At 38.7% G+C, this 13,874-nt stretch overlaps 1 protein-coding gene across 2 annotated transcripts in view; it reads right to left on the bottom strand.

Annotated features, from left to right (window-relative positions):
* Positions 1-2,722: 2,722 nt before the first annotated feature.
* Positions 2,723-13,874, bottom strand: part of ppp1r37 (protein phosphatase 1 regulatory subunit 37) — a 47,180-nt gene continuing 36,028 nt past the window's right edge. Inside the window, exons 7-13 of one of the 2 annotated variants that reach the window (XM_015393739.1) lie at positions 13,665-13,820; positions 11,980-12,092; positions 8,409-8,550; positions 8,155-8,321; positions 5,743-7,183; positions 5,580-5,660; positions 2,723-4,152 (exon numbers count right to left, since the gene is read on the bottom strand). In XM_015393739.1, the coding sequence (XP_015249225.1) occupies positions 5,584-5,660; positions 5,743-7,183; positions 8,155-8,321; positions 8,409-8,550; positions 11,980-12,092; positions 13,665-13,820 (2,096 nt within the window). In that variant the 3' untranslated portion in view covers positions 2,723-4,152; positions 5,580-5,583. The remainder of the gene's footprint in view (positions 4,153-5,579; positions 5,661-5,742; positions 7,184-8,154; positions 8,322-8,408; positions 8,551-11,979; positions 12,093-13,664; positions 13,821-13,874) is intronic. The other variant, XM_015393740.1, reaches the window with a different exon arrangement.

Raw genomic sequence — 13,874 nt, 5'->3', positions numbered from 1 at the left:
TACCTTAAATAGTGATAAATAACACCTAAATACCAAATTTATTTATAAAATGTGTAATTTAATATTAATTTCCAGCTGCTTAAGAAATGTATTAATTGAATGAAGTGATTCTAAAGATCTGGTTGCCTTTAAAAACCTGAATTCAGCTTCCAGGTAATACTTCACTACTATTGTAAGCTTTCTCTACTCATATTGTAAATCTTCTGATTTTCTCACAGCCCTCTCTCTACTGGATCAGTGCTGGATTCTATGGATTAATGCACTTTGGCATTCCCAGAGGAACACTGAGCCATGTTCCCACCATGTACTCCACACCCTAACCCTTGTAGTACCTCCTCGTGATTAGGTGGTGGTGGTGGGGGGTTCTTGAGGGGAAGGATTCATCTTCTGCAAGAGTCAGCCTGAGTGAATCTGGTCCAGGAGGCACATCCTGTTCAGTCAGATGCATTTTTTCTCATTGCGCTTCCCTCACGAGAATGACCCCAGATCACAATGGGAATCTTGAAACTTGAGTATTGCTTAAACATCAAGGTCTCCCACCCTACAAAGGCTACTCCCAATAAGATAATGCACCAGAACAATAATATCCAGCTAGGTTCTTCAACATGGAAATTAGTTCCTGAAGTTCTCCAATTTTATTAGCACTAAATCCAAACAGAGAACTTTGAGATGAGATGGATGAGCAGTTGAGATAACAGCAGCTGTGTGATATAATATGATAAAATATTAGCGAATATCTCAGAGGAATGATTCATCTTTTAAGTCATGGAAAAATCTAAAATAAATCTGACAGCCTAACAGTAAGAGAAATGTGGAACTCCACAGCTGGTAAATTCTTAAGGGCAATTTCCAGATACCTGTATAATCTGGGAAACAACCATTGGAATGTTTAGGGGGTAAGTTATAGAAACAAATTAGTGCATTTAGTGCAAAAATCAGTTCAAGATACAATCAGATACATCAAAATGGCAGTTAATTTAAGTTTCACTTCAGGTACTAAAAAAACCTCAGTAATAAAAATCAAGATGGTTGCATGAAGTGGTTGAAATCAGAATGATATTCTGAGCAGCTCTTTCTGGCAAAGCTAACCACAACTTGGTAGAGTGAACAGTAACCAAGTAGCTGAGTTTGGATTCTCAGAGCCCCACTCTGAGTATACACACTATGTAAAAGCAACATAACATTTAGATGCTCAAATAAGCAATAGTTTTAAAATTAACTGGATATCAATTAAGTTTTTTATTTATTTATTAAAAGTGAAGATGCTGTGTTTTGGATAGTTTGTTGATGTCTATCTTATGCAAAAGCCTGAAAACACACAGCTGCAGTACTGTAATATAATCACATATAATTATATTTGTCTGAGTGAGATACAGGCCTCACATTGAATTTAAGACGGTCTTCTTAAAGTACGAAGCAGAAGTCAGACCCAGTTCAATAATTTTCTATTTGGTGAATTTCCTTTACAATATGTGAACTTTGTATTCCCACAGTTAGTTTACAGTGACATTGTCCATTTGGAAGCTCTTTTTGAGCAATCTTCAACTTCTTGACAATTCTGACCTTGATGCTTCATTTAACTTCCTGATGATGCTATTTTGTTAAGGGCATAGGTCCCTCCTGAAAAAAAAACAGAGCAGTTTCCCCACATAATAAACATTTGGCATGCTGCTTTTAAGGGTTTTAAGCATCACTTTTTCCTTCACACGTAATAGTAATCATTTTCATTTTACCAAAGGATATGTCTCTAATATCTTTGTCCCCGAGTGCATTTCCAAACAGCTTTTTAAAATGATGGGTTATTCCATTCCTAGTATCATTTTAGCCCATGTAAATACAGATAATGAAACTTCAAAAATTCAACCAACATCTTTATTAATAAGACCTTTTGTATTTGTTCTTGGGTTGTCCAACAGTTTGAAATAAACCAGTTCATCTATTGGACAGAGGATTCCTCCAGTCCCTGAATATAATGATGGTTAGAGAGTACCATGCAGCTTTTATTTAGAAATTATGTTTGAAATAGTAGATGACCCATTTAGGTATATAGATATATTGCATCAAAGGATTAAACAGAAATTAGCCATGTATTTCCAGATATTCAGAATGCAGAGTTAAGCTTGAGCTTTACCTCTATTCAGGCTCATCAATCCCCTCTCTATGCCATTGCTTTTCCTCTAGATTATAAAGCTTAAATAAGCTCTGATTTTACTCATCTTATACACTGGACTGATAGAAATGTGTATAAAAAACAAAACTACAAAATCCTACTCTTGTATCTTTCCACTTTTGTAATAATCTGAGCCAAGTATCTATTCATCATACTGTACAATGAATGTAATTACTGGGTTTTAACTTTGTATTTAATACAAACCAAAAAAGAAAAATGAAACCAACTTAAATTACTATATCATCAAAACTGTGTATATTTTTAACCTTCCCATTGAAACAAATCCCAAACAACTATTTTCATTCACCAAGGAGTCGTTTCATTAGTCATTACATGCATTTATTTGAGAGAAACAAATTTTGCCATACATATCTTTGTGATTACCAGCACATTTCAATTAAGTTAACAAATTATTAAAAATTTCTAAACATTTAAGCATTACAAACAGTGTGGGTTGGGGAGGTGGGGGACTATCATTTGGGTGGAGAAGCAGGAGGACTGAACACTGCTCAGTGGAGGAGAAAAAAACCCCATCAGTAACTTACCTTTTTCCGCTTCATGAGAACAAATAAGTAAAAATGAAGGCAGGAATAACCAGATCTGTTCACGGAAACACAAAGATACATTTAATGCTGTGATTTTTTTATTCAGCTAGACTTAATTCTCCCTCGATGGAAAAAAAGCACCCATTGACACCCCCTTGTGCCCAAAAGCTGCTGCAGAACAGGGACTGTGGCGTGTTTACAGCTTTCTGGACCCCAGTAGTCAACCATTTAATTAAATCCGCCTTTTAAGCCTCATATATTTTATCCCATTAAAAAAATGTAATGTAATCTAAATATTTTCTCTAGTTTGTATATGAAATACAACAAAGGGCAGAAAAAAAAGCCCATGAAGAGAGGGAAACATGAACATTTTGAACCTGAAAAGATCCTATGAAACAAAACAAAAAAAAAGATTTCTCAAAGCAGCTGAAAAGAGGGGAGTATGCACTGGAGAAACTACAGGCAACACAAATAAAAGTTGAAATCTTGAGATAAGGTTCGCACAGCGAGGAATTTGGAGCTTCAGATTCAACTAAAACTAATCTATTTAGACTTTTCTGTAATTTGACTTTTGTCCAAGACATGATTTCTGTGTTTTTTTTTATTTTTCTCCCTCCAATTTCAAAAGCAAAACTGCAGTTTCAATCATGCAAAACGTGTGGTTTAATGTTCTCCGTGTCAGATTTGAACAATAGGTGGGGCTGGCAGATGCCTGAGGGGCCAGACAGCAGAAGATCAGAAAACAAAGGGGGGGAAAAAAAGTCACTTTGGCAGAGGTCCCTTAGAGTTCTGTTTCTGGTGGGGGGGGGAGAGAGAGGAGGAGGGGAGGCAGGAGACACACAAAGTTTACATTTACACAGATTGATAAACATCCTCAGCTTTCTTGGTTAGAAAAGCCTTCAACAGCAACTTACTCCCGCCTCAAGAGTTTAAAGCCAGCAGGTCTACTCAGCAGGGGTCCACCATGTTTATCATCACCACCGTCATGTCTCTGTGAGTCATAAAAATCTGCCTGTGATCAATTTGCCCAACAACAATCTAAAGAGAGCAAGTAAGGGCTGTCAGAAAGGTCTTTGGTTAGTGTTTTACCCTCCCTCCTCCATCCCTGATCTGTCTGTGATTCATGGAGGTGTGTAAATATCGCATCATGAGAAAATGTAGTGATGATGGGAGATCCTCACACCTGCCCGACCTTTCAGGTGGACGATGAAGGTATAGATGTAGAAGACTACTCATCACAGTAGAGCTCCAGATGATGCTGTCTTTGTATTTTCATGTATGGAGCTTGAACTGCAACGCTGTGTCGTCGGTCCTTTATGGAAACATTGTAATGCTGATTAAGTTGAAGAAATTACAAATATATTGTAGAGCAGCCAGTCCTGTTGCAGAGCCTGACGAATCATCTTAGTGTTGCATCCATCTGTCCTTGTAGTGCTGCTGGAAAGCGAGAGCAGAGACAAATCAGTCTTGGAAGAAACAGAGCATGTTCAAACTAAACTAATATGTCCTCTCACAGCATGTAGTCCTACATTGTGACCCTTTTAAAGTTAGTTACTTTAAAACAACAAATCTAAGTGCACACTGCTCAAAGAAAAAAAAAAAAAAACCCACTCAAACATCATATTCCAGATCTGAATATAATATTCTCATAAAGCATCCACTAACTCCTGGTCAGTCTGTGGAGCAACATGACCTTGGTGGATGGATCGCGACATGATGTCCAAGATGTGCTCAATCAGATTCAGGTCTGGGGCAGTATCCTGTAGTTCTCTGACAAATGCTAAATGCCCTGCAATATGTTGGGCTGTGAGCATAACCTCCATCTGTGGATGTATGGCCCTCATACCATCCTCATGGAGTCGGTTTCTAACCGTTTGTACAGACACACACACATTTGTGGCCTGCTGGAGGTCATTTTGCAAAGCACTAGCAATGCTTCTCCTGTTCCTCTTTAAACAAAGGCAGAGGTAGAAGTCCTGCTGCTCGGTTGTTACTCTCCTTCCGTCTCCACCACGTCTCCTGGTGTACGGCCTGTCTCCTGGCTGCGCCACCAGCCTCTGGACACTACGCTCACAGACACAGCAAACCTTCTTGCCGCAGTTTGTATTGATGTACTATCCTGGATGAGCTGCACTACCTGAGCCACCAGTGTGGCTCTGTGAGTCCATCTAATGCTACCACCAGAGTGAAAGCACTACCAATATTCAAAAGTGACCCAAATATCAGCCAGAAAGCATAAGTACTGAGAAGTGGTCTGTGGTTCCCACCTGCAGAACCACTCCTTTATTGAACGCATCTTGCTAATTGTCAATATTTTCTACCTGTTGTCTGTTTTATTTGCACAACAGCATGTGAAATTGGTTCTCAGTCAGCGTTGCTTCTTTAGTGGACACTTTGATTTCACAGAAGTTTGATTTAATTGTTATAAATAAAATTGTTATCATAAATAAAATAAATAAAAGTTATACTGCGTTGTTTACGTTTTCCCTTATTTTATTTAGAGCAGTGCATTTTTTGGGGATTTTGTTGATTATAACTGATTTCTAAAACAGCTAGTTGCACACCCCCAAAGGACATAAGCTGCAATCAAGGGAGAAAATACAGATTCACATGATGGATGAATTCATTGAGCATAAATATCTTTAAAGCCTTTTTATAATCTAACAAAACCTTAAATACTATATACTCTCAACGCTGAACTGTTTATAAATGGTTCAACTTATATATTTTACTCTTTAAGCTACTTTTTCTTTCAGTTTCTCTCTTGAGATAACATTGATCTATATGGTTTTAAATTTAGTTTTTTTTTTTTTTTTTTTTACCATTATTTGCATATATGATTGAAATAAAAGTCTGACATTTACCAGTTTATGGTGCATCTCTCCCATTGTCCAGGCTGGCTTCTAGGAGCAGCTCCTCCAGTCCCTGTTCACAACTGGCACTAACTACACAGGAGACACACAACAGATGTTTAGACCACGTGAATCAACTTGGAGGTGATCAATCGAACTGGGAGCAGTGACTCACCATGCTCCATCACGCAGCTGCTGGGCTTTGGAGATTCACTGTCCAGTAGATGGAGGGAGAACTCTGGTTTCAGACCGTTGGGTAGAGATGAACCGACAACTTCTCCATCCATAGCCTCAACGAATAACTCATCGGCAGAGCTCTCATCAGTCGATTCTTGATCCTCCCCCTGTGAGCAAGTATTAATTTCCCCAACATCTTCAGGCTGAGTTTGCTGGTAAGTCTGGACTGAAGGAACCAAATCTAGAGTTGCTTCCTCTTGCTTTGGCTTATCTTCTGTTTGGTTTGGAGGGGAGGTCCCCTCTGGTTCTGCTGCCTGCTCATCCTTTAGGTGCTCTGGTGCAGATGTTTGGGGCGGCTGCTGTGTAGACTGATTCAGTTCATTTGGGGAGGTTTCATGCCTATCCTCATGTTCACTTCCCTCATGTTCCTCTCCTCTGCAGCGCTCCTCTGCAGAGGGTGACTCAGGTTGGGGCTTTTCAGAGTCGTTTGTTGGCTTCAAAGCCGCATCCTGCTCAGATGAGGAATTTGAAGGCAATGCTGGTGTTTGCAAACTTGGATCTGTCACTGCGGCTGAATCTAAAGTTCTGGCTTTTGCCTCCTCTGAGGACTGACCTGATGACAGTGGGTCCGGTTTGTGCGTCTGAGCTGCATCAGACTCTAGTCTGTCTTTGGGAGTCTCCTTTGTCATTTTACTGTCTGTTGAGGGAGCAGGTGGGCTCTCCTTCATGCCCTCTGGGGTCAGCTGTGTTTGGGATGCATGCGGGGGCTGTGTCTGCTGTCCGCTCAAGCCTTTAGGCTGGCAGGGAGCTGCAGGAGCAATTTTCTGCAGCTGTTCAGGGGGACTTTCTACCCTTGTTACCATGAAAATCTTATGGCCCCTTCCGGGACTCGATACAGAGATACAGCGGCCAGGTGAGGGAGGAGTTCCCGGAGGAGCAGGGACTGTTGTTTCTGTGACAGTTATTCCGGATATTACACTTGAACCTTTTACAGGTGATGCAGAGGGGGATGAGGGTGTACGTGAGGCACTAAGGGGAGACTGACTAACTCCTGTTTGGGTTGGAGGTGCTGTCTGATTTGAAACAACAGAAGAAGACTTGGTTACTACCTCTCCTACATCCTCATCCTCCGTGTCAGAGTCAGAATCCAGATTTTGAGGAGGAACATTGATCTCTGGGCTCATTTTCGACTGGCTACTAGTTTGGGATTTGTTTTCCTTTGCTTCCTTCTCCTCCCCATCTTCCTTTCTCTCAGCTGAAGCTGGTTCATCCTCCTCTACCTCCCTCGCTCCGTCCTCCGTAGCTATTTCAGCCATGGAGGCTGACAATCTCATCTTTTCCTCGGTTTCCTCCTTTTCCTTTGCAAGGATGAAGTTTCTCTTGCAGCCATTCTGGATCTCGGTCAGCAGGGCGCGCTGCGTCTCGATGAAGCTTTTCACCTGAAACACGGAGCAGAGATACCACGATCATCCACAGTAAATCAGTTTCCCTCTTTGGTAAGAGGATGTATTTGTTATTTTCCAAACCTTTTAAAAAAAAGCTGAGATCAGATGTTAGGGTCTATTAAGATTGCATTTAACACTGTTGTATTCTACAACATAACACTTTATGAATCACTTATTACAATCTACCCTGCATCTGGTACTCAGTGGTGGTGAGGAGTCCAAAGACCTACGATGGGCCTGGGAATTATCAAAAAAATAATAAAGTTACAGATTCTACAGTCTACAGCTCTGGGTTTTAAAGAAAGGCTACAAGATTTAAAGCTAGTTCTGTACTTTTCTGTCTGTTTTGGGGATACATGGTACAGTACTACAACCACCATGCATGAGAGCTGAACATTCTTCTAATGTTTGGGACCCACCAAGCCCATGGTGATGTTAAACTCACTCTATTAAACAGTGTTTCTGGGGCTCCAGCATCTACCAGCTTATGAACTTGTTGTGGCTTCTGGTGATTCTTAATACATTTCTTTAACCTGATGACTTTATGGACAAACTCAAAGTGAAAAGAAATCAACAATGGAGGTTTAAGCGTATTTTTAGCATTCACACCTTTCACATATGTGATGGGATATTGCTCTTTTGAAATCATGCAGTTCTACTATTAAGCAAAATAAATCAGGTAAAATGATCCATAACAAGCCTCTTAGTTTTATTCTCTAATTTTATCTCATGTCAATGCAGCACAAACATGTCTGTCCCACCAATTTCATTCTGTCTTAAATTGTACCACTGACTCCAGCACATTGAGGAGGAAGCTCTTTAACCAAACATGACCAAAAAAACTTGGTAGTGTGTGTGACATTCTGCTTTTGGATGAGCATTTACCTTCATTTTCCTCATTACCTATGGTCAAAACTGAGGGAATTTAAACTTTTTTTATTTTTTAACATTTTCTTGATGCTTACACTTTCTTTCTTGGGTTCCCGGTCCAGGTCGAGTCGCAGCAGCGAGTTGTTGACCTTCAGTGCAAGCGACAGAGCCATAAGGCCCCCGGTTTTGATCTCATTCTCCCTAAGGTCCAGACGCAGCAGTCTGGGGCTCTCTGCGATGAATTCAGCCACAGCGACGGCTCCTGCATTCCAAATTAAAGCAGCCGCATAGTCAGTATGGCCACTTTGAAGCCCAAACACTGCAGCAGATATATAGTTTCAACTCTCACCCTCACAGGACAGCTTGGTGGAAGCTAGTCCCAGCCGGAGCACAGAGCGGTTGGCGATTAGTCCATCCTTCAGCTTGTGGACGCCTTCGTTTCCGATCGTATTGTGGCCGAGGTTCAGAGTCTCCAGACTCTGGGTGCATGGCTGAGACACAGAAAACATTCATTCTGAACCAGATGAAGCAACGTACAATATTATCAACCAGATAATTACAGACACGAATAAGAAGAATTTTGTAAACTGTGGCTCATTTACAAAAGCTTTACTTTAACTTATTTTCGATTGAAAACAGTATCCTACAAATAATCAATAGAAATATCTTCATTGGTAGTTCTGCCATCAACCCCCTTGTATAGTTGCTAACCAGCCATTTCCATGTTTCTACTGGTAATTTGACATTTAATCTCAGGGTATGAGCTCAACAACAAGTTCAAACGGTCTTCTTGCAATCATCCTAATCTTTATCTTTCCCCACAGATTATCTATTAGATCTAGGTCTAGCCTCTGGCTGGGTCACTCAAGATGTTAATATTGCTTCCAGTCAAAAGAAATGTGTTTGCTAATGTTGGGAGATTATTTTAAACCCCAAACTGACTGTGAATAAATACTCTTGGGTTTTATTCAATCACCAAGGCTGTTCATTACTTTCCTCATGGGGCAATTCTGTAGTCCCACAGATAGGCAGGGACCAAGGAGACCAAGACTGGGATAATTTAAAACAACATACAGATATTAAGGTAGAAAAAACAGAAACGGGGAGCATCATTTGAAAATCCTTTGCTTTTCCACACACATATTTACATTTGTTTTCTGGAAATTGTTCTTGTAATGATTTCTAAGTAGAGAACATCTACCATAACAAAGCTGTCACAGTGTTTGGTTTTAAAACTTGCGATAAAGCGTATTTGCCCTAGTTATACACTAATTATTTGGAAAAAAATATACAGGTTCCTTAATGAACAGTTTTATATCTTAAAAGCATTTGGGGATTTTTAAAAGGTAAAAATAGTTTAACTGGTTTGTTTGCCTTCACCCAACTAAGTTCAAGCTAAATAACTAAAGGTCCTAATGACTTGAGTTAAAAACACATTGAAATTAATGCTAAATTGTGAGTGAAAATGTATCTGTAGATTCACAGTCAATAATCATTTTAAGATGTAGATGCTTGTACACATTACTTTCTGAAATGTAGACATTTATTCTTTAAAAGAATTGATTGAAAGTATCAAAACTTGTCATTTCAACACTTTTATAAAGACAACAAAAGCCAATTCCAGATAATTTACCATTTTCCTCAGTAGGAACTCTAAATCAAATTATCTGATGATGGGATCAAATCTTAATTATCAAGTAAAGTTATAAGTTAATAATATAGGTCTTAACTGAAGCTTTAAGGTCTTGTCGGGTTGTAGGACCTTTCCCCAGCTTCCAACAAACACATTTTAAATGGCCGGAACTTATATAACAATTTTCAAGTCTGGATCCCTACTTAATCTGGAAAATCTGTTTACTGCTGTATATGATGAGCAGCATATTTCTCCTATTTAATAGAGGAGAATAGGAATAATCCTAGATATCTTTTTAATACAGTCACCAAACTCACCCAGAGCCATAGCTCTGTTGAACTATCATCCCACTTGCTCTTAGAAATAATGATTTCATGGGATTCTTTATAATTAAGATTGATCTTATTTCTCTGACTGGCTGGATGTGCTCTTTCATCCTCTGACATGGGAGCTGGCTTGGAGCTCTTCTGCCTGGCTGTATGTTTCCTGGACGGGGCCTCCTTTTACAGTTGCCTTTTGTATCTCTGCTTCCGTCTCCTTAAACCCCAGTCGGTCTCGGCAGATGGCCGCTCACACTGAGCCTGGTTCTGCTGGAGGTTTCTTCCTTTTTAAAGGAAGTTTTTCCTCTCCACTGTCGCTACAAGCATGCTTAGCTTGAGGCATTGCATTGGAGTCAATGAGTCGATGCAATCAACTGGTTTTTCTTAGATAGAAAACTTTGGATCAATTTGACTGTATGATCTGGTTGAACTGTAAAGTGCCTTGAGATGACGTGTTGTGAATTGGAGCTATAGAAATAAACTGAACTGAGTTGAATTGAACTGGGGACTCCAAAGGGCTTTACAATGTGTTCAATCATCCGCCTACTCATGTAGTAGAAAGCAGCATGAATAAAACCTTCACTCACATATTTACTCAGGGAGATCCAGCAGCAGTAAATGTTATTTGCCTTTATGATGACTTAGGAAGGAACAACTATTCAGATCAGCGGTGATATATATAATGAGTCAATGCAATCAACTGGTTTTCCTTAGATAGAAAACTTTGAATCAATTTGACTATATGATCTGGTTGAACTGTAAAGTGCCTTGAGATGACATGTGTTGTGAATTTGGCACTATATAAATATAAACTGAATTGAAATTGAATATACATTGATATACAGGTATAATTAAAACAGCAGGCACTCTAGACATTACAGAAACGAACCAGAGGTTTACTTCTTTAGCAGAAAGTAAAAGCAAGGAATCAGTCTTACAAAGTCATGATTAAGAGGAACCTTTTTGGTCAAACTGTTGTTAGGATTTTTCAAACTTTAAATAACTTAAATGCAATTTTTTTTGAACAAATCAAGTCTTGAAACACAATAAACATTGAGTTTCTGCCAAGTTTGAGGCCTTATGCTGCTAAATAAACTGGTTATCAGATGTTAATGTTTTACCAAAGGTAATGATGTTAATAAATAATCTTGCATGTTAGACTATTTAACTCAAACACTAAAACATGTTCAGACATTTGTAATAAACACATCCCATGAAAAAGCATTACTCAGAAAATGGAACTAATATCAGAAGTTTGTGGCGATGTGGAGAATGTCTGTTTCTAAAGAATAATCCTGAGTTCTAGAAATTTTTATACTGATCAGAAGTACAACTTGAGAAGGAACAACGAAGTATGCTCTGTAAAGAGCACCATGCCTACATTGGATTAGGGCAGTAGGCTTAGTAATGCTCTGGCACTGCTTTGCCTTCTCCAACATTGGAAACCTGCAGAATGTGGAGGGCAAGATGGATGCAATCATGCAAAAGGAAGTCCTGGAGAAATTTGGCCGCTGTCTGTCAGGAAGGTGCAGCTTTGAAATGGGTGGACCTTCAAACTGGACAAAAATCAATGAGTATCTTAAGGTCCACTGAGCCTTTGTTTAAAAAAAACTCATGAAAGATATTACAGTGTTCATTAGAGATGAATGACTTTACCTCTCTCAAAAAAAGAGTTAGTTATAATGTATAAAGGTTGCTCCACTAAGTACAAAAAGTTTTTGTCATTTTTAATAATTAAAATTTTCCAGAAGTCACCAAATTAAGTAACTATGTTTAATTTGGACAAAATACTAATACCTTTAGACACATTGAGCCAAATTACACTTAATCTTTAGTTTGTTTATTGCAAAAAGCTGCTGGTTTGACGATTTTCCCTAATAAACCTTATTTGCAGTATAAAAATAATTACAGGTGCAACACTATACAGTATTATTTTGTATCATGGCGAAGTGTTGTGTGTAATGTACCAGTGCAGCAGCGAGGTAGCCCATGCCAATGTGTGTTAGCTGGTTGTTCCATAGCACCAAAGTGACGAGACCTTTCCTTTGCTCCTTCAGTCCTTCACACAAGAAGGCCAGACCTGAGACAACAAACAAATCAAAGTAACTTAAAAATCATTCATTTTTTTGAACTTATAACCAAAATTTCAATTTATTTTGGTTTTATTTTAGGTGATAAAAAGTTTTTAAGTGAAGAGGAAGGTCAATGAAATGTTGGTTTCAAGCCTTTTAACAAATCACTTAGAACAGTGGGGTAAACATTTATAATCAGCTCCCTGGGTCACCAGCATTTAGGTCTGAACCATTCTAGTACATTAATATGCCTTATAGAAACTGCTACAATATTGCAATAATTGTATAGTACTGCTCTGGACCAGGAAGTAACGCATGAGTCTCAAGGCAGACCATCAGATTTTTATAGCTTTTTATTTCAATAGAATGTATTTATGTATCGACAAAGAAATCATCAAATTGGGAATAATAACTATGAATACATAGTTCTGAACAAATGGTGCCATGTCTCTCTATGTTAGTGTTACCACTACTTCTGGGTCACTACCAAAACACAACAGAGGGGGGAGCTGAATCAGGAGGTAAAGAAGTCTAAATTCATTATTTAAAATTTTAAATTTTCCTTTTGGACTTGAAAAACAGATAGCAGGTCCTTCTTTTTTTTCTAATTTGGGATCTTTAAAGAAAACAACAAAAATGGACACATTGTTTGTTTTTGTTGTATTTGGAAATCAGGAAATGGTTCATTTTCCAATTTTGGTTTTCTCATGGCCAGAAAATTGACACTGGATCTGATTTGGTATCTGATCTCTGACGTCTGTGGCGTTTAGAACATGTTAGAGAAAAAGGGGCCTTTGAATTTCCAGCGGAGAGGCCAGGGTGTCATTAGTTATAAAAGCAGTGGGAGGCTATGTCAAAGTTAAATGCATCAAATATTTGGGGGTATTACTTTAGAATTGTCTCTATTTACCAGCTCTGTGTTTACTTACAAACTATTTTGTGTTATATAATATAATCAGGCTCTTATTGTGTGATCTTGCGGTTTATGACACATACTTAGATATTCTTGTAGGAATACTTAACTTTGCAAGTGTAGTGTGACGGACTAAATGTCCTAGATTTTCCATATCTTTGCAGCTTTGCTGATGCTCTCTTCTATGACGAAACATCACATATTGTTTTTTCCACCTCTCCAGTGTATTTGACGATTTCAATGATTTTCTCTGCGTTACTCAAATCAAGGGATATTATTTGAGAACCTCCCTCTCCTTTTAGAACAGCTGGATTTATTTTATGACTAAGCTATACACAGATGGGCTGGTTTTCTATTTTTTAACAAAGTGACTCATAAAAGGAGGATATTTGTTTAAGAGTATCAGAGTAAAGATAGTTGGATATGAAATACACTGCTTTTCAGAACTTTTGAAAAAATCCTAATCCTAATTTAATCCCATTAGCATTGTGTGTTAGTAGTATGAATGATACTTTGCTGGTTGATCACATGACATCCCAATAAAATAAATTGAAGTCCTTGGTTGCAATGTGACAAAAGCTTTGACAAATAAGGTGTAAAAATATGAAGCACTATAATCATAGCTCACACATCACAATTCTACACAGTTATGTCTAGAGTTGCATACCAGAGTCTAGGATGTGATTATTGCGCAGGTCTAGAATCTGAATGTTGCAGTTAAACTTGAGCAGGCTGCCAAGCTGAGCAGGATCCTGAAGGCCATTGAGTTTGTTGTCAGCCAGGTACAGCTCCCGCAGATTCATATTCATCTTCAGAGCCGTGGCTGACAGAAAAGAACGTGTGTGAAGCAAAGCAAGATGGCCACAGGGATAAACAG

Source organism: Cyprinodon variegatus, unplaced genomic scaffold, assembly GCF_000732505.1.
Source record: "Cyprinodon variegatus isolate N-32 unplaced genomic scaffold, C_variegatus-1.0 Scaffold655, whole genome shotgun sequence".
Classification (NCBI taxonomy): Eukaryota; Metazoa; Chordata; class Actinopteri; order Cyprinodontiformes; family Cyprinodontidae; genus Cyprinodon; species Cyprinodon variegatus.
Note: the sequence above shows the minus strand (reverse complement) of the source record. Positions and strands in the feature narration are given on the sequence as shown.